The 26,879-nt window shown below is 45.4% G+C and overlaps 2 protein-coding genes across 4 annotated transcripts in view; one reads left to right on the top strand and one right to left on the bottom strand.

Annotated features, from left to right (window-relative positions):
• Positions 1 to 25,921, bottom strand: part of LOC118509679 (ankyrin repeat domain-containing protein SOWAHB) — a 97,416-nt gene extending 71,495 nt beyond the window's left edge. For 2 of the 3 annotated variants that reach the window (XR_004905917.1, XM_036050717.1), the window contains exons 1-4: positions 25,511 to 25,920; positions 24,595 to 25,382; positions 11,071 to 11,103; positions 10,871 to 10,975 (exon numbers count right to left, since the gene is read on the bottom strand). Coding sequence is in view for 2 of the 3 variants with exons in the window: in XM_036050717.1 (XP_035906610.1) it covers positions 10,871 to 10,975; positions 11,071 to 11,103; positions 24,595 to 25,382; positions 25,511 to 25,640 (1,056 nt within the window). In the remaining variant the exon portion in view is untranslated. Of the gene's footprint in view, positions 1 to 10,870; positions 10,976 to 11,070; positions 11,104 to 24,594; positions 25,383 to 25,510 lie in introns of all 3 variants that reach the window. The other variant, XM_036050718.1, reaches the window with a different exon arrangement.
• LOC118509748 (pyrroline-5-carboxylate reductase 3) lies at positions 6,653 to 8,486 on the top strand. Its single transcript, XM_036050879.1, has 4 exons — positions 6,653 to 6,932; positions 7,391 to 7,638; positions 7,763 to 8,180; positions 8,268 to 8,486. Exons 1-4 carry the CDS (start codon positions 6,854 to 6,856, stop codon positions 8,336 to 8,338), a joined length of 816 nt encoding a protein of 271 aa, XP_035906772.1. The 5' UTR covers positions 6,653 to 6,853; the 3' UTR covers positions 8,339 to 8,486.
• Positions 25,922 to 26,879: the final 958 nt, after the last annotated feature.

The following is a 26,879-nucleotide window of genomic DNA, read 5'->3' as shown; positions in this document are numbered from 1 at the left end:
ATGAAGAATTCTTCAAATGCTCTGGTCTAGACGCATAGACGCGCGACAGCGTAGACTTATCACAATTTCTTTCGACCCTTACCACGAAATAGACTTGCATTTCTCGTTAATAATTTTGATTGCAGAGGATTTTACCCACAACGCTGCTTGCGACAAGCAGATATGGCCGTGAATAAGGTGGCTTTTGGGATATTTGTGAGTTTCGTCTATATGCACTGCGAATTGGACAAAATAGAGATACTGTCCGTTTTGTTTTTCATTAAGTATAAATTAAGAAGCATACAAATATGGAAGTTGGTCTAGACTTGGGCCTCACTTTTTTTATCTTTGATTTAATCTGTTTTAATATAACATATCTGTAATTTACGGAACCATTTCTGGTATTTGTCAAACATTATTAGCTCAATTTTTTATCTCATGTAGATGGTATTGATATTGCGGAGCCTAACGTTTGCCAATCTGCGACTCAGTTTACCGATAGCCGAATAATCAATCCTGCCTGTGGTGGTCATACGCTGGTCGAAAATTTTAACCGACATCCGGCGTGTTGTTCGCTTTTTCTTTTGATAGTCGGTCATTTTGAATGTACATTTTCTTTCGTAAATACGAATTTTTGCTTTCGAACGGATAGTGTTGGCTTTAAAAGCAACCAACAAAAAACTCTGAGAAATCTCGTGATTGTTCTCGGCTTTCATTGGCCTCTTTTTATCGCTCGCAATGCTCCATACCTTTGCCCAATTATGTCCAGTGTCATCTTAATCATTGTCGCGCGCATGACGGCTTGATGGACTGTCTGACTTCCATTGTTTAGAGGCGAAGGCTGTTTAAAGTGCAGCAGATGGCGCCAAGCAATCAACATGACCGGCTTCCTTCGTACGATGTCGTCATTTTCTATGCTTACCCGATTCGTCAACCGTCTTTTGCCAACGGCTGAACTACTGAGCGCGGGCTCCGGCCGGACCACCTTTGACGCGCCAGGTCACATAACTCGACGTCGTTAGCGTCGCTTAACCTCTCAGCACATTCGAAGAAACAGAACGTCGCGCAAAGGATAATCTTACGCTAACTTTTCCATCAAACCCGGGCCAATCTTGTCAAGCGGTCGGCAAATTTCGTTCCTGCGCTAGTTGACGCTGGAGGCTGAAAAACTGTCATTCATCCAGCTACATGTCCTCAGCGGTTGAACTGGTTTGATTTATTTCTTTTTCTTCGTCGACTCAGTTTGTTTTTTTTTTTTGCTCAGTTTCGGTTTTCTTTCTTACGCAACTTGCAACCATTCCGGCGAAGCCACCGGAGCATATTGCTTGAAGTCTTATGAGAAGGACAATTTATGTTGGAAATGGTTCTCGATGCCGTACGATTTGTGTAGGAGACCGTAAGATGCATGCAATCGATCGATCGATGTTGGGGCAAGTCACACACACGCCGAAAAGGCCACAGCGAGAGGGCCGGCATTTAAGCCGAAATCTTTTGTTCGTTGCAACATTCTGCACCTCCCCCGAAAGCTGTCTACGACGTGCGTTCGTCGTGAACCGGCCGCAAGCCTGGGCGCATACTTAAAGAAAGAAGAGGCCGCCTGCAGCCGCCGCCGTATTGATGGTGGAGAAAAATGACTTTTCCACAAGATTGGTTGGAAGCTGTCACACGTCTGACACCCTAATATCTATTAACATGTTTACGGCGTGGCCGAAAAACTAATTCATTACCTAGTGCTTCCGATACCAATTTTTGTGGTACAATGTTCCTGGATTGAGCCAATGCCACCCGAACACAACGGGAGAGTGCTCTTTTTATAGCACAGTCGCCCTGGGTTGTGGTTTCACTTTGTCTACGGCGATATTTGTCGCATGTCTTGCATGAAGTACTGGCGCGGCTACAAAGACCATGTTTCAATTTTTCTCCGCCCGGACCGGAAGCTGAAGGTGACCAATTTATTTGTACTAACAATGTTCATACAAATACATGTACCTTGATTACCATCGATTGGCGTTCGGGCGCACACCGGACATAATAAATATTGCAAAACTATTTAAAAACTGACAACCAAAAATAATACACTTGGTGGGTGTTTTAGTGCTTGTCCTCGTTCTCATTTGTGTACTAGTACTTTAAAAAATGGGATAAAATCGATTGCCGTCGGTATTATAAGCTTCTTCTTAGGGCACTACAACCACGAGAGGTCTCGGCCTGCCATTTCTGGCTTTCAGTGTGTTGCCGCCGGAATAGTCAGTAATGTGTACGGTGAGGCGATCTGGATGGGATTTGAGCTCCGGCCCTGCCGGGTGAAGACCGGCGGCGCTGTCGCCTCGGCCACCAGACCGTCCCGATATTAAGCTAGATTATCTAATTACGGACAATTCTTCTTTTCCTTGGTTTTCGACCTCCTAAGGTCATGCCTGCCATGTTTGGCTAACTAAACTTCTTAATACCACGTAGTTGGGTAGTCAGTACTCGCTACGGGAGAATGATCCGGATGGGTTTTGAACCCAGGTCCTCTTCCTCTGAGTTGCCCCCATCATTGACATACTGCCTATTCAATTGCTTAACTTTTGAGAGGTATGATCAATACGAGTTTTCAATGAAGAAACAATTTTATAATTTTTGTCCTACTTTTAAAGGACTCTTGACTGTAATTCCTATACTGACGATATAAACAGTGCATTAAAAGAATTCATGGTACATTAATTATTGCGAGCTCGATCTCAAGTCAAGGAATGTTTTAAAATTAATTTGTAAAGAGTCAGGACTTTATGGAATAACTGAAAACATAGCAGCTGATAATCAGACATGTGAAACATAAAAATCTTTTTGCGACAAGCACATCAAGATCAGCCACCTATCAGCAACTTTATCCTATACAGTAACGAACCTATGAAAGCCAGTTACAGGTTTTGGAATAATAGATTAACCGTCAATTCAAATATGGGAGACAAGTTGTCAAAAATGACTTAAAAAGAACATTCTACACTAAGATCAGTAGGTTTTTACTGGATGGAATAGTAAACAAAATTATATGCTAGTTACCAAGACTCTTCCAGGCCATCAGAACCTAGCGTTTCTTATTCTATTAGCTGGAAACAAGTAGTTGGATGTTGAACTGTTTTAAATCCTACACCAAAACGTCTCAATTTAGTTGATTGCTGACGCTTTATGTATTCAACTGTTCCAGCATGAAATGTCAAACATACCCGAGCTATAAACTCATTTAACTGCCCGAGATAAATTTTAACGAAAATACACCACACGCAGTCTTTAATATGACACAGTTTCACTTTTATCACTCTGAAGAAGACATCCAAGATTACACTTTTTCCATAAAAACCTGTTTAGCAAGCGGAAAAATCTGTCCTCCTAATGAACGCTACGAGATGTTTACCAACGGCACACTTCCGAGAACGCCTGCTCGCTTTACCCCGTTGTTCTCCCGTGGCTTATGGCGAGAATGAGCGAACACATTAAACCGTACTGAAGACATTTAATAATTTTTGATAATATTAAACACAGCTCGTAATAAACATTTATGTACGGACATTACTGTGTGCCTTCTACGGGCGGCTCAACTCCTGCGGACTCTTCGCCCCCTGTCTCCGGCTCTGACGCACAGTGACGACGTACAGTCGTTAGCAGGACGGCTTTAGCGTAACTGGGCCAATCGTATGGACGAACTCGGCACCGGGGGTACACGGTTCGGGTGGTGGAAAGCAATTCGGAAAGAAGCTGGTAAAAGATGAATATGAATTTTAATGTACTCATCATAAGCGCCAGGCACTTCGTACGAATAAACGCGCCTGCTTAATGATCGTAAGCACATTGTGTTCGTTGACGTCGTCTACCTTCCAAGGGATCATGTTCCGCGCGGGGCATCGGAGAAGAAGTACTAGCAGCAGCAGCAGCAGCAGCATAGCAAACAACAAAGCCCCTTTCTTGTTCTGTCCTACACATCGCCTTTTTTTTCTCTCTCCGTGCTGTGTCTCCTCTGCTCAAGCAAGTGAACTCGACGACAACGTCTATTTGTTGTACAAGTGATATGGCAAAACATATGACCCAACGTGTAGGTACGCGGATATTAAAAATGTGCTGTTCCCACTTACACTCGTCCGCCAAAAACGGTCGCAAGGCGTGTGTGGATGGCACTGCGTGGCAGACGCGCCGGCAGGGCCACTAGGCCGCCCTGCCGTCCCGGATGGTGCAGTTTCTGCGAAGGAAAATTTTAATAAGCGCCACTCGTATATTATAAATACCGAGAAATAACCATCTTAACATGACATTCCTCTCGTATGCTAATGTTATGCTTTATAGATGATGCACTCTATCCTTGCCCACAGTTGCCCTGGTGGCACTGCCACTGCGAAGGTATTGTGTGTTTCGGAATACAATTTCGGTGCCTCGGAAGGAGCGAGTTGCCGGTTGTTGGCGCTTCTAAGCACGCCGAGCAACGGAATATCGAAGACAACAGATAGGCGGAGGTACACGTTGACTTCAGTTACAGATTTGTTCTTGGGCCTGGGCTAGGCTACCAACTCACACCGACAGCTATTGCAAGACTTCAGCTTACAACGCCTTCCAAGGGACGGAAAAGAAGTGCAAACTCGGTTCGGCTGAGAGGCTGTGGTCCATTTTTCATACCTCTCAAGTGGTGGACATGCCGAAATGCGGTCTTGAAAAGTTGAAGAACTGCTTGGGAGCCGAGAATCGAATTCTTCGTTTGCCTGTTGAACCTTACACTTCACTCGAGTGGAAGATGTAAAGTTTTACACACACCACTTGGCTAGCTTATTTTTTATGTGTTGTTTCTTCAATTTTTCCTTCGCTCCTACGGTGACACATGACGCTATTTAGAAGTCAGGCGCCTTAAGGATGTTCATGCAACACTAGACAACAAGTATGTTGCCGTTTCGAGAAGCATACTTTCAGCTAGGGGTTTCCCCTTTTAACCGAAGTGTCAGTTTACAAGCGGTATCAGTTTCAAAGGGCATTGAGCTATTTAGGCGGAAAGAAAAATTGCATTTGGTGCGTAAGTGAGATGACCAATCAGTGCATCGGACATGTCAATATTTGAAAAGACGATACAAAACCGATGTAATTATCAAAATAATGTGCAGTTGTGAGGATAGTTAAATCAGAGCTTCAATAAAATGTAAAATTAGCAACTCTACATTATTGGCTAATTTTATCATCACGAATCACTGACATTGGCTATAATCTTGAAAAAAGTGATCCAATACAGGATTCTACCAGAGCTGACTTTACCAATTTTTTTAACCAATTACCATGCAACTATTTTCGGATGACCTCTTCAAGCAACTGCGGAAAGTGTCACCAGATTCCAAGAAAAATATCTTCAATTACAAGTGACACGCTTGTAGGATTCTTTCCCATAAATAAGTCTCTCAAGTGCTTGTTAGCTCTCGCCCACAGTTGAAGTGCACCGACACGTTCGGGCTGCCTTCTCGTGAAACAGATACGAGTTCCGCTAGCTTCCAGCAAAGGACGAATGCGTAGCATAATGACAGCGTTCTAGGAATGAACAGCGATGAGCACTGATCTTCATGCTTAAGTGGTCCGTTTCGATAATGCATCCATAGTCTCGGGCATGGGCGAAAGGCATTTTTAAGCAAAGGGATTGTGCAACATGTTTGTAAACAGATGCTTCCTCTACTGTTGTCCTGCGCAAAGAATGGACGAGCCCCGAACGACGCCCGTAATGATGATCCTGAAGGCAATGACAAGCGCCGCAAATGCATATGGTTGGTGTTTTAACACAAAGCAGGGCGTGTTAGGAAGATGATCGAGTTACGAGACACTGCATCATGAGATGCAAGTGAGATGTTGTGATCCTCTCCAGTGTGTTACACGTGTAGGTTAGGCAACATGATATAGGATGACAAGGACCGAGGCAGCAGGATTTGTTTCGGCAGCACTTTCCAAGGACATTGGTGATAATCTAATTTTCGAATGGTTACTGTCACAATACCACTAAAAGGAAAGAAAAGTATTCTGCAACTAGTTGTACAATTCCGAAACACAACATTTTGATCCACAAGCCAGGAGGGCCAGGAAGAGCCGAGATTTACTGTCTCTACCGGTCCTACCGTGCGAACTTGGCACAATCGCGTGGGGGAAACGTTTATTTATGCTTCATTTAAACATGTCACAGCAGCATATGGGTGCGTTTACACTTAAATTAAGTTCGTGCGGTATAATATAAACTAAATTAAACAAAATGTGGGTGTAAATCCCCTTAAGTGCGCCATCTCCAGCTGTTACCCTTTTTGTGTGTTAGCGCGCAACCTATTAGAGGGCAGCAGGCCCTCCTGGTAGGAGCATCGTGTTGCGGTGGAAGATATTTTATGATCTTGGACGGATTCCGGGGACACCCGGTAGCTCTTCACATGCCGTGCCATTTCGCTTAATTGCTCGAGGGTGCCTTAAATTCACACGCACGCACGTTTGGCACAAAAGTTTCACACACCCAGCGCCCGGGGTAGGTGGTGGGACAGTAATGTTTTCACACACCATCACCGGCTGGTCGCAAGACGCGTCCAGAGTGAAGTTCTGGTTTAATGGTACGGTATTGATAAGATGCCTCTACGACTTTGGAACGGCCAGATTCGAGTGAGAGAGAGAGTGAGTGTGTGTATCATATCAGTTCAAAGATGCAGGCTTATCGCCAAGCATTGGCAATCGGCAATCGGTTTCGTTTCATAACATGGCCCCGCACGACACTATCATCATGGTCACTGGATGGTCGGGCGTGTTGTTGATTTCCATAAACTAGATCCCAGCCCGTAGTTCGTGAAGTGATTTCCTCTGGAGCACAACTATAATATTTCCGCATCCGCAGTGTACAAAAATGAGCAAACTGTTAAAGCTAGGTTTTCTTGGAGGTGGCAAGATGGCTCAGGCCATGGCAAACGGGTTCATCTCTGCTGGTGAGCTTATAAATTTTGGTTCTAAAGTTTTCGAAGGTCTGCCGTCAGATTGTGTATGCGATGATATAACCAAGTCCAGTGCATAGTGGCATAATCTCTTGGGTGACCTACTATCGCCAGTACAAACAGATGCGTGTTAACAAACAATAATATGCGAACGAAATCAATTGCCGGAAAACGCACAACGTGATTTTAAAAGTTTGCTACAAAATAAGTGGTCAGCATATTGTTTAGATCCATAAATAGAACTTGTATTTAAACTGATCAACATCTGGGACAACGTGCCCTAAATGCATCTGTATTTAGCATTCAGCTTGGGTATTGACGTCATAGACTAATATCATGAGAGATCCTGTCGTCAGTATTCGTATCTAGCTGATTTAATGTGCCAACACAATAACTCGTTTGAAGAGGTCTTCATTAATAATAAAACGATTGCACTCGGGTTTAAATTCCAGGACTCACACGAGGAGATAGCATGACGGCCAGCTTTCATCCGTCTGATCATGCAAACATCGAAGCGTTCAAAGCGTTCGGAGCGAAAACACACGTCGAAAATCTGCCGGTGGTGAGCGGTTCCGAGATCATCTTCATCTCCGTCAAACCGACGGTCGTCGAGAGCGTGCTGCAGGCCGTCCGTCCCGCTAGTGCCGGTAAACTATTCATATCGATCGCGATGGGCGTAACGTTGCGCGAGCTAGAAAATGTGTGATTATTTACCCTTTGTGCCTGCATGATAAGCCACCAAAAACATCAATCGAAACGATCGCTGATAACACGGAATCGGGTCCGGTTCCGTTTCTGTTTTCCCTGTCCCTTCCCACATTTAGTCGCTCGAGTCTACGGCTCGCGTGATACGCGTGATGCCAAACACGCCTGCACTGGTACGAGCCGGTGCTTCGGTGTACGTGCGCGGATCTGCCGCCACCGATGATGATTGCAAGGTGACGCAGGCACTCTTCCAAGCCGTGGGAACCTGTGAGGAGGTCCCGGAAAGTATGATGGATCCCATCACGGCCCTTTCCGGCAGTGGACCGGCGTATGTGTTCGTGATGATTGAAGCATTGGCGGACGGTGCGGTACGTATGGGATTGCCGCGCGACCTTGCCTACCGGTTGGCATCGCAAACGGTGCTCGGCTCCGGAAAGTTGGTACGCGAAACTGGACGCCATCCGGGCCAGCTGAAGGACGACGTGACGAGTCCGGCCGGTTCAACGGCTGCCGGTCTATCCCATCTGGAGCAGAGCGGTAAGATGAATGCTTTCGTCTGCATGTACAACCACGTACCGCCTGATCAGGCCTAATGTGCTTCCTAATGTATCGCCTACGTTTTAGCCTTCCGACACGCTGTCAGCGGAGCGGTAGAATCGGCCACTGTTCGATGCCGTCAAATTTCCAGCAAGTGACACACAACAGCGGCATCAATCATCACCGTTTGCATCCTTTTTGCTCTCGTCGGGCAATCCCAACGGGAGAAGAACGAAACCGTGATCCTTTAAATACTTACTTAGTAGTTATGTGTACATTAAAAGCAATCGTGTCTAAATAGCTCAATCATCCGGATCTTCTTTTCCACCGGTCTCACTCAGCTTACCTTGGCTTACGATGACGGATTCGCGGCAAATAGATCCGTATGTACCCGCCGTGTACCGACTAATTTTCACAATAGCCGCCGTTACGCCGTCAAGCCTTCTAAAGTGTCACCGTTCAAAAGCCGAAAGTTTCGTCATTGACAAGCATACTTTTATGTGCGTACTAATAATTTGCCTAAGAATGCATTAATTATCCACCGAAGCTTCCCACTTGACAACACACGTCAAAGTTGGCTTCGCAAGGGGTTACCCTGGATTTAACGTCCCGCACCAAAATTATTCATCATCGCGCATTTCAGGCACTCATCATCCAACACCCTTGCTTCCATAACTCATTCGTCCGTACCGTCGTCAGCGTTAGCCCCTTGCCGAGCTACAACCGTGAGGGTGGAGGCGCTAATAATGCATCACTGATGTTTGTTTTAAAAATATGTCCCCTCAAGAAGCATTTCTTTGACAGCGAAGGTACGCACGGTAAACAGTAGCGATGATTCAAGACCCACCGTTCACATCCCACCACATTCTCTAGCGCGATCGTTACGGCACAGATCGTTGTAAACGAATGATAAATTTGCTTTCCCCTTTCTCGTCTCAAATTAGAGTATTTTTATTCTGTTTGTCACACAGGTGGAATTCAGAAGGAACAGCGTTTCGTGGTTCTTGATAGTGAAATGGTTCTTCATAGCCATTCCGAAATTACAAGTCGCGAGACGCACGGTTTTGGACGCAACGAATTGGACGGTGCGAGTTCCTAAATTACGGAAGTAGTCCACGGTGTGCGTGTGGGGCGGTCGCATTATTTCACGGGACTATCGTTACAAACGTCACTCAACACCGATAGCGCACTGCTTTGGCGGTCCATATTGAGGGCGCGCTCGGAAGCACGGCTCACACACATAACGACCGAGAAATGAGCCACAGAACCCGCTACTGTCGCGGAGACGTGAGACACGCACGGTTAATTTACGATACGGATACGCGGGTATGGGAATCATTTTCGTTCTGGCCTTACGCTAAACAGTCCCGGGGAGCTGTTAACCATTTCTCTCGTCAGCTTGTCTGCGCTTGTTTTGACTGACAAACCAATCGAAAGGAAAGCCGGAATGAATTTCACATGATTTTGTTTTTACGTTTCGGGGTCGGATCGGGTCGAAACGCGACGGGAGATATATTTACGGCCCAATTTGTGTGACATTGACGATGTGTGGTTTTTTTTGTTCGGTGAGAAAAAGAGTTAACGTCAAGCATGTTCGTCAAATGCTATTCCTTAAGGAGTACTTTGAACGCTCTTGCACACTGTTGTGGGTTGTGTGTCGGGGTGTTCTTAATTAGGTGCTATTACGGTATATTATTCTGTGTTTTAAGAGTACAACAATTTTAAAACACATCAAATAGACAAAACATTAAATTCGTTTCGATGTGAACAATCCGAAAACAATGTCAGATACATAACCGATAGAAGGAAAAACGTATTGCCGTTTTGAGATATTATGCATGGTAATAGTCGTAAAAGTAATAAACTGCCGTGCGGTTGAAAGAACACTTTGAATTACGTGTGATGTGAATGAATATATCCCATTCCGATTTATTTTCCATTGTCCTGTCAACGGTGTGATCGCTGCACGTCAAAAGCAATTGATCAAGCCGTAAGAACTCAGCCAATGTCAATGTTGCAGCGGTGGCATTTATGGGAAAAGGATGCAAGCGAAAAAGTGGCTCGTCGATTTGCCACAGCCCTGTGAATGATTTTTACGAACCGCCAACAAATGGATTGATGAGGCGTACTTAGCAATATGAAAACGCAGGAACGGTTTTTGTGCGTACATTCATTGAGCTTGATTTAAATTCTGCATGATTAATATAGAGATTGAATTTTTCAATATGGACATATAATAACTGCTACAGAAACTATTTTTTAATCCATAACATGTAAAGCCTCACACAGAACTGCCACGCCACGCCAGTATCATCCGTGAGACCCTAAAACAATTAACGCTTTTATTTGGTTGCTAATTGCTTCATTAACAAACCTACTATATCATTTCCATTCGATAAATTAAAATGCTTGTGACAAAATTAATTGAATACGGTTCGCTGAATCATTTACGCAACTACGGTACGGCACTATCCATTTTATCGCCAGTCCCGTATCCATCGCATTGAATCATGCGTATCGCGAATGACACCATGACACCCCGTTCCATGCTCCCGTTCTTTTATGTCACAGGTAATGGGCAATTGAAATTGATTGGTATAGACCTAAACAACGCAACAGAGCGAGCTGGCGACCGGGCGTACGTATTTTATTACCCCCCCTGTGATCGCGTATGTTACGGGTGCACTTACCTGGAGCTTCACCAAAGTGGGATGTTCGGTAGACAATTTGGCCAACAACTGATAGTCCGATTTCGCTGCCGCTATTAACCATTCTTTCGCATTTGGAAGCTGCATCTGTACGGGAAACAGCGGGGAGCGTGAATCATAATTAGATCATGTACTGCACGTTCTCGAGTTGTTTCATTTCTCGTTGCTCTGGTAGTACTTACCAGATTATCGGCATTGATCGTTTCTTCCGCGTTCTGAAATTAAAGTAAAAGCAAAATATCAGTACATCGCAGGACTTGTTGTATAGGCGAGGATATTCTTGACAGGTTGGAAAGTATCATACATAAATCAAACTCAAAACTTTGCGCAACAGATTTGCTGCGGGGAAATTAATACAACACCATTGTGAACAAAACTGTTGAGATAAGTTCAGCAAAACCAAAACTAAAACCAAAATGAAACGAAACACTCCTCACCACCGCATCTCCACCGCAAAGGTAACGCTGTTCACAACTCTTGGCTGCTCGCAAGAGTATCATTTCATTTGCATACGTCGACAAATTGTAAATCAATTGCAGGAGGTTCAGGTTGAAACACGCTCTCGGCTAGGGAAGGACGTTTTTTTATTTTGGTTTCTTTGGTTTTTATTTTATTTTTGTTTCGCGTCCGTGCGTTTACACGAAATGGCAGCAATAACCATAAAAAGTTGAATATTATTAGCTCGCTCTACAAACTGGAGAAGCGTGGTGCATATTCCCGGGCTAAGGCAAAAACCAGCACACGGCTTCAAATTATCACCCGTCACCACCAGTCGTCAACGGCGCCATCATCGTTGGATGTTCTGATTGTAGCACATGTAAAGCCATTAAGATATTGGCCAGTGTGCGATTGTTTGTTTGCTGGTGCACCTTTGGTTTATTATTCGCTCGGGTTTAAACATTAAATCGTCCTTCGTGCAATGTTTAGAATCAGCAGGGTTTGTTGTTTGCTGAGCTTTGGAAATGATTTACAATAACGAAATATAATGTTGTACATCAAATTTGCGTTGCGTTGGAAATCGTTCGTATTGTGATGAGTTTCAATAGCTGTTGGTATTGTGTATTTTATTCTTTTGTTTTACTTTTTAATTCTCTTCATTTATGCTAATCAACGCCGGAATGGGTTATTCCTGTTAACATCGTCCAAATTGCTATTCCAATTCGATGCTCAAATGCAGACGTCTAACTTTATAATATGTTTGTTGCTTTTCCAAGCGTAGTTCCATCTGACACAACGTGTATCTTTTACAAAACGGTACACAAAACGAACAGGACCTATCGTCACGGAAAAATAACCATTGCCCCATCCATCCATCCTACCGTCCATCGGATGAACATCGAAAAATTGTACCTATTGATGGGACCATGTTCACCGTACCCCGATAGTGTTTAACTTTCAAAGCGATACAACGATGTACGCTGCAAAGCTTCCGAATATCGTTCATTACAATCATAGTAAAAGTTTTCGGCAATGGCAGGACGCCACTATCCCGCACATTTTCATCCCGCAAAAACACAGCCCAACCTGAAGAGAGCGGGCATGGACGGTGCGTCGTCTTGCGGAGTTCTTTCCGGCGGAGTACACCTGACGGATTCGTCATCACCGTCCCATCGTTTGATGTACGCTGTCGTACGGCGTGTCTATATGGCATGCGCAACGATTTTCATCATCAGCAGCAAGCAGTGGGCCGACCTAGGTGTATCTCCACCTTCAGGATGACGATCCTGCGCTGCGTACCGTATCAAGATGAATGTTGCCGAATGTTGCCGAGGTGAAGGTGTGGAAATTGTACGCCAGTTCATTAGACAAAGGTATCCACAATGTAATTCCTTTTCATGACAGGCGCAGCACCCGGGCTCCGTTCCTGCTGTCGCCTTTTGCGCTACGGAGAGATTACTGCCATCGTCGACGCCACTACTGTCATGGTAGAGACCGTTCTTCATCGAACCCCGTGCTGGCAATATGACCGCGGGGACTAATGAAGAGCATGTTCGGGTGAATGACTACAGTTCCGCTGCCAGCGTCCTCTCCTTACCGTTGGCATTCAACCCGCCATTACCTTGCAGCATTCGAGCACGGCACACACATACACTGAGTGCTTTTCGAGGTACGCTGTACTCGTTGGCTGTTCAAACTAGCGATGAAAAGAAGCCAACATTTGGTAGAATATGAAAATTTTTGTTTTGGTTCTGATTTTTACAGTTCACCAAGCCAACGGACACCATACTTGAGGTGATTCAACAATGACAGGAGAGTTTTGGAAAGGAATGGATCTCCCAAAACCAGGTTCATTTTTAGTACAAATGTTCTAAAATTATTAAAAGATCCTTCCCACGCACGTACTAGAACGTCTAGAATAGAACAAACGTTATTGCAACTTACTCTTACTCTAGCAAACATTCGGTAACCCTTCTTTGCAAATGGCTTCCATACTTGCGTACCTTCTATGCCAGCGCACGCATCGAAAGACAGTACTGCCACGAGGGATGTAATCTGTGATGGACCTGGTTTGCAGAGAGCTTCACTTTCTTCCACCTTTGGTCGCTGTGTGTTAGCAAATATTTCATCAAAATGTTGCATGTTTTTTTGGGTAAAGGTGAAACAACCTCCACAGTCTTCTTGTGCGTGCATCAGCAACGTACGCTTTGCCATACGCGCGTGTGTGTGTGTGTGTGTCCGTGTACTGTTGTATTATTCTAAACTTGGGGCAACCCTTTGCCTGGAAATTTCAACAACAGCATCATCCGTAACACTGAACACAGCACGGCAAGGTACATTTCCCCTTTTACCAGCACTCGGGCTGCTGATATACGGACCGACCTCCTGGGACAAGGTAGGATGAATATATTTCGGCTCGGATAATCAACCTCCGTTGCCCATCGCCCATTCGGAGCGGGCGAGCATCTTCTCGTAGGCTTCCGGAAAACGGGTCATCTATCCTGGGTGTGCGCGCGAATCGGCTACCAATCAGGGTAGGCATCCCATGCCGTTACCGTGTTTTGTTTGTCGTATGTTTATTTGGCTAGTTTCTTTTGTTGCTTTATAGCGTTCGAACCCCCGTCGCAGTGGAAGTGGCCACCACACAACGCATCAGCAAGCGTCGGTGGCGTTGCATTTCCCGTACAGTATGGGGCTTTCAATCCACACGAAGAAGTGCGTTGATTAAGTCAAAGAGGGTTAATTTGCATACATCGAATATTGAGTACGGAGCAGAGTTGCACCCACCGGTACGGGGCACGGGCGTACGTTACACTATCTGTTAAATTTAATACACATCCCTTCCATGTGGACCTCACCGTCCAAAATTTACATAATCTATGCAAATTCAAAGGAAACTCGTTAATTGTCTGTAGCATCACTCATGACGCCGAATCGAATTGATAGAAACTTTAGATTTCTGTAGAGTTTGTAACATATTTGTTAGCATACTGGCAGCTCGAATGGATCATCCACAACCGTGTTTCGTCCAGCTTAATTACAGTATCCTTTAGACGCTTCGATAAGATTCTATCAAATCCTCTCCATTCCAGTATTACCATCCGAACCCAAATTCGCATGCCTAGGATCCGCCTCCTTGTCTCTAGGCTCGCGCATCAAAACGTCTGCGAGAGTGTGGAGACACGGATGGCATTCCCTGTCGTACGCGCACTCAGCCAGCATCTATAAATTATCCTACATGTGCAAAAAATGTAAATTTTACCCAACATGCGTGAATAAAAACATGCCCTACTAATTACACACATTGCATTTAAATTATGGCGTCCGCGTGGAAACGAAAATTAATTTTCGCGGAATATAAATTAACTGCAGTTAGCATCGGTGCGCTTCTTGCGTTGGTCCAGGTGCAGACCATCGTTGCGCTGCTGCCTAACCCCCCCCCCCCCCCCCCCCCCTGGGGGCCTTTACGTCGCAACTGTGCATCGGTTTGCTTCAAATAGCCCAAAAACCCCGTCCCCCTGGACGGCGAGTAAACGAGTCCACGCTTTCAGCGGTGCTGGTTCGCTTCCGTGAAGCTGGAATGGTGTCTCGATTTGACGATTCCCGGACCAACGCCGGTGTCCGGCCTGCTTGACACCAGATTTACACTACGGCACTACAATTACAAGGGCAAACACGCACACCGACGTACACTCGTAAAAGCTTAACAATCCATGAAACCAGCCCGCCGCCGGAGGATGAGTTAAATGATCTTTAACTGATTGTGGTTAATTAACCGCTAAACATTTCTGCACAATAATGATAGCCACTCGGAAACATGGACTTAAAAAAAAAAAAAACAAAACAAACTAAGATATAAACCAACACCATCCGCTGTGCAGAAACTAGCGAGTCTATCTAGCAAACGGGCGCTGTTTACTAATGAAAGATCGCGATCAAAGACCTCGAAGTAGCCCCAATACTGCGAAAGTCAGTCACTCAATGATGCCCTCACTTGCATTTAGCATAATTTCTATTATCAATCATTTTCGTACGCATCAGGCGTTCTGATTTCAATTGCAGATAACCCATTTATTACCGGATATTAGTTTTTATTTTTATGCTCTGCATTAATCAACCTCTGCATCTATCCGTTGCATCAGCAGCTACTTAGTAATACTGTGAAGAGCAAGCATTAACCAGTAGGTCTTCATTTTCTTAATAAATAATCATTTTTAAATCCCGAAAGAGCTAAAAGTAACAGAAAATTCTATTTACTTGGCCACATAGCACACACAAACCCCGCAAAAGTACACCCTTGTAAATTGATATCGTTTAGGGCATTTATTGTCGAAAGCACAACGTACGATCTCACATCCGCTAATTGAAGGCATAAGGTCCTGAGCACTTGAACGAACCGTCCACTACCGGGTGCAGCATGCACCCGGCCAGAATTCTCAAGTGACCGCTTCCGGAACCGTTTTATCCAGAACAGGACATTATACCCACTGGCGATAAGTGTGCCAAATTGTGCCCGCTATCAATTAATTTATTTCAACGCTCGTCCGCACACCGTCAAGGATGGGAAAAAGCTCATCCCCTTGCTGTTTATTATTTCCTATCACCGGTAATGCAAATGGTAAACTCATTATCAACCACTCGAGCACTCTTGGAGCACGACTCTTCGCTAGAGAGAGATAGAGAAAGAGAGAGGGAGAGAGGGTAGCAAAATACTACCAAAAATATCCTTGTTTTCCGGTTGACTGCTAGCGACGGAAGAAGCGCCGAAACTCTCAAGTGGCTTTCGGAACATGCGGCGTATCCGAAAAAAAAAGCAGCAGCCCAACTTCAGCAAGCACTACAACCATGCCCGCTGGCTGTTTTGCATTTTATTTAAAATCATAATGATAATAAACAGCACAATTAAGTGCATCCCGAGCGTGCGGAGTGCATCATTCGGTGCCACGATGTGCGGATATTCTCTTCAGAAGAACAGCGTTAACAGCAGAGCTCGACTTCTCGATCTCTCTACCGCTACTCATCCCTCGCCCAGCTGCCACGCGCCTCGGAACGTGTTGGTGGGTTGCCGCCGCTACACACGGCAGTCGCTACTTGAACCTGTGGCACAATAGTTTATCCACAAGGACTTTTCGCTCCGTTTGCCGCCTACAGGGCAAGTGCGTGCGTGAATTTGGGGGTTCAATCCGGGCCGGTTCGCTTGATTCGAATCATCATCATGTAGGGCCACAGGGTTCAGTTATTTCAACCGCTTTTTCCGGAGATGGTGGTCCGTGCCACTTTTGGCTTGTTTCCGGTTTCAATGTCTCCAGGCACAAGCGGTACACACGCCAGCCAGCCAGCGGGCACAAACGTGAATAGGAGCTGTGTTTTTGCCACCGTCCCTACCACACAGTCGCCCTTTCCTTGTTCTAGACCCGATTCGCTCCCTTGCCTGCCACACGGCTCCGTACAATAGACGCCGGGGGAAGGGTCTAAAGTTGTACAACTCTCCTTTGTCAGCTTACCACGAGAAAACGTTCGTCGGTTTTCCCATTCCCAAAAGAGCCTTGTCCTCCCATTACGCTACTTAGAGCTAGTTTTTCCACGCAACTCTAGTCCACACACTAGTAGCGTGTACTCTGGGCAAAAACTCACTCCCTCACATCTCCTGTGGCTTCAACAGAACACCTACCTTGCTTCGAGCCCTGGTTGAGCTAGCTGTATGTGCCCGATGCAATTTGCATATATAGTTGACGGTATTAAACTTATTTGCTGCAAACATACTCCCATGCACACATAAACCAGGCCAACAGCGAGAGAGAGAGAGAGAGATCGTGTAGGATCGTTTCTTTCGCTTCAGCCATATCTAGTCGGTACGGCCAGAAGCTTTAGTCTAGCTAGCAAACGGTGGAGGAGAATCAAGGGACACACCGCACTGCATGCCGAGGAGCGTTAATATTGTCACTGTTGCAAGGATGTCCTAAAATAACCCTGTTTTGCGACCGGTGTGTTGAAACGCAACCGGAGGTAGTTTATTTTGGAAAAGGAGGATTCCGTTTGTCAAGTGTCGTGTAGTTGGTAGAAACCTGCATCCTGAACAGGGTTTGTTCGTGCAACATTTTATAATCGTCGTTCATAACGAAAACATCAGATAGTAAGCCGATTTGTGTGTGTGTGTGTGTGGCGTGCTATTGTTTCCCTGCGGAGTCCGGAAACGCTACCGGGAGTTAACGGTAGCCGGTGAGAAACAAATAGAGCCAGGATCTGCCCAAGGAACGTGTAGGGCTTTAAGCATCGGTTTCCGGGTTTTGCGACGTACTGATTTGTTCTGTTAAATACCGTACGTACTACACTTGCCAACTTTTTCATACGATTAGGAGTTAGTTTTTGCCATCCTAATAAGCAGAAATTTAAAGCTGCAGACGTAATTGTATGTGCCAACTTGTTATCTTAACCACACTTCATGTTCAATGTGCGCTGGGACGTGAATAATCACATTGCCACAAAACCCCTATAATGTCTTAAAATATTTTTCATTTTTAAGTTCTACACGCTCACCGAATGAAGTTGCGTTGATAACTTCAATTCGATCACAAGTGTTTATTTTAAAACAACTACAATAGCAAAATGGCTCGCCCTAATGGCCGCTCGCACTCGCACATGCCTTTACGATGATATTTGATGGATATTGTAACGCACACGCAAGACAAATATTTGTAGTTTTTAAATAGATCCTCAACATGGATCGTCTTCCCTGACAGGCAGAAGCTGCGTCGACGTCGGCTGGCGTACAAATCTAAAGTGGATAATTTTTCATTAAAAACCCAGAAAATGAGACCATGGGACACCCCGGGACCTTAAATGGCCACCGCTTGCTTGGGTGGGCCAGCTTGATCCCGCCGAGTCATGTGTCACGGATCCTTCACGGCACCCGGACGCGAACATGTCACGGATCAAGCAGCGACCTAAGTGTCTCGCTGCCATTATCCGGTCTAGCGGCCGATTGAATCCTGGGGAAAAACTCGTCGCTACACGATCCGTTACGATCTGCCCAGCAGCGCGCCGGACCTTCCCCCTTGGGCGTCGTCGAACAGGACTGTAACAAATGACATAATTTCCTCAAACTATTGACAGACTCGTGTCAATTGTTGTTTACTCAAGAAGCGATGAAGCGCGCACCCACGACGACATCACCGTGCAGCGAGAATGTTGAAAATGAGGCTATAATTCATAAGACACGATACTTCAACGCCCGGAATGGAACCGATCCACACTAAGCTGCTGCTGCTGCTGTGATGATGACGGTGTTGACTGCTAAAAATAAAACGAATTCATCACCCATCAACCCGCAGCAGCAGCAGCAGCAGCAGCAGGAGTGCACAAGCGGAGTTGACAGCGATCCAAGCGTATCGGTTCGCTCAACGCTTCGGACACAACAACAGCGCGTGTAGCGCACGATCGGTGGACGGCCGTGGAAATCACAGCTGTTCTGAATTTTCCCGATTTCGTGTGACATGCTAACATTTTCTTTACGATGAAACAACGCGACAATATACAATAGCAATTAACCATGGTCTCCCCACGGCCATGCTGCCTCCTATAATGAATCGACCACCTACCGATCCATGACCATCGACCAGTGTGTCCCGGCGCGTCCCCGGGCCGGGCAAGCTCCTTGCTAACTAGATACCGCGGATTTGCCGCTGCGCTACGGCCTGTCTCGGAAACAATCCCTCTAATAATGGACCGCGCACGGTGACATGGACACTTCTCTGCTAGCTTTGTAGATTTGTAGTTCACGGACGACGTACGTTTCCATCTCATCTTAAACGCTCCCATCGCGGACATCGCAACGGAATGGTTTTCGCCTGTCCTTACAGCGAAACTCAACCCACGGCAGCTCCGCACCTGCAGTCCGTGATGAATTCATTTTATTTAAATTTAAATACAACCCAAACAACAAAGAATTACCATACGAGCCTTGCGTTTTCCTTTCCCACTGACAGTTCCCAGCTGTTGTGTGACAACCAAGCTGACGGCGTTAGGCACAGGACGTGTCACTGCTTCAAAACCCTTGGCTGAGTATAGACGTTAAGAGAATCTGCTTGATCCACTCCATCGTGGAGATGTTTGCTGTTTGCCGGTTTGTCGCCATTGTTGCGAGACTTGTACGCTTTTCCCGGCGTGTCATTAAATGGTTTCAATTCGGCAGGTTAGCCCATTTAAATGTGTGTATGGGCCCCCATTTGCTCTACGGACCAACCGTAGCATGCCATAACAACGTTGGCGGATATTGTATCCCGCTGCTGCCTAGACTTCCCGGTTGTAATGGTGATGTCGTTGTTTGTGCATTAATCTCAAAGAAAGCAAAGTTATAATCGTAAATCGGCCGAACGAAAAGTTGTGATTCGCCCTAATTTTATGATCGCAGCAAGAGTTCATTTTCACTTTCTGCTTTCTCGAAGAAAGAAAGCATAAAAAAAGTTTGGCTTTAAGAATCACCAAACTTGCCAAATCATTTTTATGGCATTTGTGCCCTGTTTTACATTTCACGATTGGAGGTACGTTACCTGAAAGTTTGCCAACTTTAATACAAAATTTTAAAGTCACGTGGAACTTCTGTTTAGGAAGTTATACACTGCAAAACATCGCGTAATGGTTCTGCGTAACACATCTGTTGCCAACGATTTCTGCAAAATGTCCGATTGAAACATTTCGTCTCACTGCTACTTCACTGCGGTGAGGCATCTTTCCTCCAAAAATTACTGTAAAACTTTAGTGGCAAACGTTTTTAATACGTTTCCTATAATGCCTATCATTAAAATCATCAGCTAATGAATTCAGTATTTCGAATACGAAATTAAACGCGCAATAACGACCACATCATTAAACCGATGAGCGAAAAGACTTCCCCCTGGGCTAAATCACTAAAAATGAGTCGTGAAAGGAAGACCCAAGAAACGAACTGCAGACACACACACACACACACACACATCTTATGTGCCTTTTCGAGCCTGTCTCGCTGCACAGATCATGGCCGAGATTCCACACCGATCGGCTTTACTCCACCAATTCCTGCCTTTCTGACTGACGCCATAGGCTGGTCACATAGGCTTTGCAATTCTCTCAATTTATGCGCGCCAATTCGTTTTTCAAGGAACGCGTCAATACATTTTGAGCGCCGCCGGTTATGTTTAAAGTTGTGTAAAGTTCAGAGTTTTAAACACAAACTATTTGTATGACGAACATGATTACTGCTGCCATGGTTTTGCAACTTCAGCAGGCAGCTCGTCATGGCAGAACAAACAGGCAGGCTCTTATTTGTAGCAAACATCCATTGACACTTCTGGGAGCATGCACCTACAGCAGGACTGCTTAAGAGGTCACAGGAATAATAAAAAAAAATGAAGGGCAAAACCTAAACCAAAACATCCTTGCCGACGTGGGGTGATGAGCGCACCCGGGACGAGAGACAAGTTCACGTGCCTTTAAGCAAACTCCAAGCGTACAAGCGAATACCTCCCATATGGCAGCTGCAACAACACTGTCAAGAAGGAATCTGGGCGCTGGCACACATTTACGCGTTGCGGAAAAGGTCCTCTGCCTACCCGCATTGGCCCTCGCCTCGCCCATCCCTATGCACATCTCGTCGAGGAAGCATTTGTTTTGCACCGTGTTTACAATCGCAATTAGTTCATGTAAATTCGAAATCATTTGTAATTGACATAATTGAGACTGGACATGCAATTACGTCGAAAGATTGAAGAACTTTCAGGTGAAAGGCCACACGAAATATTATTACCGGCGGTGGTTGCCGGTTGCCTCCGTTCCACCGGGTCCACCCTCACCGTGCGTTCGTTTTGCTCCGTTGGGCTGGCTGCCACTGCTGGTGTCTAGAAAACCGCATGTGTGCGTGTTGTTCGACATACTGTGCGTTGTCGTTGTACTGTCGTATTGACACCACAAGAAAGCGCAGATCGAAATTATCCATCGCAATCGAGCGCCGATGATGTTGGGTGGTATTGCAACGTTCGGACAACCTGCACACACCAATTGGCATAAACGATCTTCTGCCAGGGAAATGAGTTAATCTACCAAACGCCTAACGGCAAACGGACGCACACGTCAATACTTGCTCCGCTAAGCGGCACATGATGAGGATGATAATAATGATAATGATGATCATGAAAACACTTCCCTTGAAGTTCACGATAGCCACCATATAAAACAAGCACATTTCAAAGATTTCCGGGGAGAGAGAAAAAGAGAGTCATTAGCTTCTTTCCACATCTCAACCACATTCAATTCACCTGTGCAAACGAGCCACACATTTTATTTCAATCGCACCGTCCCTAAGTAGCCGAAATTAAGTTAGTTTAAAGTCTCGTTCTTGATGCAATTGGGCATTCATTCAGCAGCAGCAGCAGCAGCATCGCCTCTGTCCATTCTTGCTCGTATGCGCTCGTTCGCCCAACGAAACCGGACGATCTGTAACGATTTCTGATCCCAGAGCGCGGCTATCGCCAGTAAAAGGGGCATTTTATTTGTTGTTCAGCCGCTGCTAATTAGAAGACCTTCACGAGGTGGCTTTTTATATGTGGCTACAGCCGTTTTTGGATTGATGCCTCACGCAGGCAAATGGCGCCACTCATCAATGGAGAAGCAGTTTGAACCGGGAGGATCACATGATTCTTTGATTGTTTTCGGCTTCTAGGGAGCAGTTTTGTGAATGAAAGTATTCGCTGCTGCTACGATGAGTGAGGCGCACCACTACTGGTTTTCATTCACAAATTCTATTCCGGCTACCGGAAGTGCTATGGAGGCTTAGAAATGAATAAAACTTCTTGAGATCGCTGAGACTTTGCTTGATGCCTTTGCTCAAGTCTCGTTAGTTTTGTTGGCCGCGTTCAGAGCTGTGGTACACATGCCGACAGGTTAAAATTGGGAAACTAATTTGATCGGGACCTCAATGGAAATTTGGGGCGGCGATTAAGCATTTAAGTTTTGTTGGTTTAATGGTAGATGCTAGATGCAACATATAAATGTAAGTTATAAATGTAAGTTACGTGTTTTGAGGCGGTCTTTCTACTTGACTTCACTATCCACCTGCTAAGAAACAGTCAAGGAAGCTAGACATGACAAGAGAAGATCTCTCAAAGTTCAAGTGCCATATACTAAGCAAACTATAATTTTAAATATCAACTGTGGTTGCAATAATAAAGAAAAACTAAAGTATATCATTCAAAACGTAATAAACGTATCGAGACTTTATATTGGTCACTAACAAAAAGTTCACCAATTTTGCAAACCGTATTGGTCCACCATTACAACGGTGTGGCGTGGTTAAACAGGATTCCTATTGTCAAGATTAATGCATGCGTCGTAAAACAATCATTTTGATGCCATCCTTTTATCGCGCCTAAATGATCGACACATGTTCGACGAGTAGTCCGAAATGAAAGCACACGATGACGGGGCAGGTTCCGCACGGATTGCCGTGCCTAGATCAACAGACCACAGCAGCAGCACTAACGATCGATCGATCGATCGATCGAAGTCACAATGCGATCCGATGGGGCGTACAGCAAACAGCATCCCAATAATTTGTCTCCAGCTGATATTTGTGAGTCGCTCAACAACATCAACTAATACATCCTGTGGACTATCGTGAAACCGTTTAATGCCCGTACGATGACTGTGCGACTTTTCTGCAGCAGGGAGCATAGATTCGTCGAAAACATCATGACCTGCACGGTGAAATAGTTCGTACAGTCGTAGGGCACCGTGGTCCTGGGAATGATAAATTAGCTTCGAGGACGGAGGCCTCACGCGGTTGCCACCACTGCGTGCGCTGTGTCGAAAGGTGATAACATAAGGAAAGATTGAACAGGATAGTTAAGCTACACACGGTGATGAATTCCCGCACCGCAAGATCGGACCGGCAAGAGCAGCGGCGATCGAGCAGAACGATTTTATCAAATAATTAAACTCTTCCATAGTTATTAATTACATACAGCACAGGCCAAATGGCGGGAGTGTGAAAGAGAGGGAGAGAGAGAGAGAGAGAGAGAGCGCGAAGGCATGCCATATTGCCAGCTAACGTAAGTGGATCGATCATTTCCACCGGATAAGCCAGGCCAGCACAGGTATCTGCGGCTCAATTTTTTGGTAGATACGAGACGAATAGGCAAATGACACAACGCAGCTTCCCGTTGGGAGGTCGACGCTGCGTCGATGAGGTAGGTATATACGGATGCTATCTGCTTCGGCCACGGTTTCGCTAAATGGATGCCTCGCCCCGCTATTCCGAGCAGCATAATTGAAAATCAATAAATCGTATTCAATTAAATAGAAATTAATCGTGCGCTCGGATGGCCAAACAATCGCTAGCGAAGACGATAGGGTAGCCGGGGGGGAATCGGGATAAACTGGTCCTCGAGGGGACAGAATCGTGACAGCAGGTCGGGAAGGCAGCAACGGTTGGATCGGTTTTGGAAGCGACCACAACACTAGTAATAATTTAAAGTTTTGACAGCTTCGTAAGCTTATTTGTTTTCTTCTAGATGAAGTGTTTTTTTTTTTTGTCGTTGGTTCTCTTTTATTTCTTTTCTAGAGCCTCTTGTAGTTTTTTTTTTTGGTTGTACATCATCAGCCTTCAGGCTGCGCAAAGTAGTCAACCTGGCAGCGCCTTGGCCGAAGGTGACGAAAAGGGTCACACGCACACACAGTGCGTGCCTTCAGGTTCACGGCACGGGAACACCACAAACCGTGGGCACAGGAAGAAAGGAACTACAAATAAAGATGCAGCGTCACTGCTGAAATAGGAACGCCGTCAAAATGCCATTTTCTCACCGGGGGACGAGATTTGGGGCTTTTGAAAAATTGATATTATTATTGGCTGTTTTACCACCAGCTAGTTGCCATTATTAACATTTTTAACACGCTCGTACATACATTTGCGTCTTTGTCTATGGCCTAAAGAGTGGTAGGTTCCCATCGAACTCGCGTGCGGTAAGGTTCAGCTCGAGGTGATCGTGGCTCGAGGCGAGAGTGGATTTTTTGTTCGATTCGTCATAAGGTTTCCGTAGCTGCTGGTTCGTATTGATTGAAAACGTTGAGAAAGGCAATTGTGTAAAATGACTTATTTTGTGGCATCGTAGAATCGGGTGATGAAATTCCAAGCGTGGCACATCGATTTGAGCGGCAGCTTGTTAATCGGTGTATTCGTTCATTTGGTTGTGGATTAAAGTAAATATTATGAGTATGAGAATAATAGTAGCATCACTTACCTTATCGGGTTTCTTTTTGCCGATCGGAGACGGAATCTTGGCCTCTTCTTCCGAGGCAAATCGGTTAAACTTCAGCATCTTTTCCTTCACGCTCAGTTTGTTCTCTTCCGATGTAACTGCGTTCTCTTCCGATGTTTCTGCGGCTCGTTCTTCCACTGCCGCCGTGGTAACATTTTCCTTATTTTCACTCGGACACTCACCCACGGAACTGGTCGATTTTTCGTCAACCGAACTTTGGCGTGAATTCGATGCAATGCCTCCGCCAGACTCGCTAACCCTCTTTCTTGGAGGAATCGCTGGAGGTGCCGCCTCATCGTACGTTAACATGTCCACACTTAGCTTTCGAACGACCGGCTCCACGGGTGGTGGAGGTTGACGTGTGTCGTTGCTATTACTGCGCACTAGCAAAGGATTCACTTTCCTGCCGTCAAGACTGGCAAACTCACTGCCGAAGCTTATTTCCGAACCACTGCGAACGTAATCGGAGCTGTTGCGCCGATTCAAAGCGATACTGCCACGGGGACTACCGTGATAGGAAACCGTGTCCGGAGACACTACCGGAGGCGGGCGGTACGGCGGAGGTTGACGCATCGGTGAAGCTTCACCGTCCGATGGAAGCAACCCGTACGATCGCGAAGCCGGACTCATCGGTTGCGATTCGGGGACCGAATCTTCCAGCGGTATGCCGTTGTAATACTTGCGCCGTAGAACAAGATACATTTCATTGCCCTCGTGCTTTACCGATGCTATTTTGCTCACATATTCCTTGAACCGCCGCCGGGCTTCACCTGTAGAGACGATAAGAGACAAAAGGGAATGAGCGCACGCCACAATCCGCGACAGTTAATCAAGCTCGCTTTCGCTCAACAATAGCCGATGAATCAACAAGTGGTTTGTACCCGTGCTGCACACGTACCTTGTGTGTCTTTGTTGGTAATGAGGCTGCGAAAATGCTTCACCAACATATAGTTGGTAACCTTATAATTGTTCAGCACCATGAACTTTCTTATTTCCTCCAAGGAAAGTTCTTTCGGTTCGTGTTCCATCGCTTACAAAAGTTATTAAAACAATGTTCACTACGCGCAGCACAACAAACCCCAATGTAAACAAACAACTAGACTGGTTCCGCACGGTACGGAGCCGTTTTTTGAGGTTAAAGCACTTGCTAACACTATTTTCACACAAACACTGAAGCTTAGAGTATAGTGCACGAGCGGGTTTAGTTTTTTAACACAAAAGTTCTTAATTTTCTGCCGTTTTTAGGTCGATTTTATCGCGAATGTAGCTCCGCATCGGTGCAAACGTAAACAAATGATTTTGACAGAAGCGTTTCGCTCGTACGACTTTTCGCCCAATGTGACTGAATTCGCCGCGGCTGGAGGGAGAGTGAGTTTACAGCGGTCGTTTGCTGTGAGCGAATGTTTGTACAGCGGTACGTCGATTTACGTCCAGCGGGTATTACGGGTAGGATTTCGTTTAGCAAACGTTATCTTCGCTTTATTTAGCTAAAAAGACAATCAAAACACAATATTTACCAAAAAGTTGCTAAATAAATCATATAAACCTACAAGTTATGGGATAAATAGAATACAATAAAGTGAACATAGTAAAAAGCGATTAATCACACTCAACGCACAGCGTCCGAGTACGGCGATCACGTGTACAATTTACACCATGTTACACTGGTACATTTCAACAGTTCCAATCCCACACGTGAAGATAAATTGGTTTCGTCTAAAGCGTTTCGATAGAAATTAATAATTCTAGCTCGTTTCATGTGCCTGCACTACAGTTCCATATCCACACTATAAAGAGCTCGCCGAAGTTGATCTACATGATCGTGCACAGCAAGTGCAGCAGACTTGCATACTTTATTTTGAGCCCACATCCCATCACTTGCACCATGAACATTAGCTGCCATGTAGACGCTATTAATAAAAATTTGTCATCCTGTTTGCAGATTTGCAATTGAAGATCCTTTTGAACCGTGCCAGTGCAGTGCGGCTGCTCGTCTGCGTTAATGTCCCTCACGACAGCATTATAAAATTGTGCATACGAGTAAAAATAACACTTGGCTTGCATCTCAATCAAGCCGGTAGTATTTATGGGTTCAGTAAATTGAGTGAAAACACCGCCCTGTGGGTCTGTTCCAGACAAGCGATACTTCGGCGCGCAGTGAAAGAGAATGATTGCCTGTTTTCGATCTCAATCTTTCGTTGTCAAGCTCGATATTGAGCGCATCTGTGATTTGGGTACGCGCCGGGTAAAGGTTAATTATGGCTTGG

Source organism: Anopheles stephensi, chromosome 3 (genome assembly GCF_013141755.1).
Source record: "Anopheles stephensi strain Indian chromosome 3, UCI_ANSTEP_V1.0, whole genome shotgun sequence".
Classification (NCBI taxonomy): domain Eukaryota; kingdom Metazoa; phylum Arthropoda; class Insecta; order Diptera; family Culicidae; genus Anopheles; species Anopheles stephensi.
This window is presented reverse-complemented; position numbering and strand designations above follow the sequence as displayed.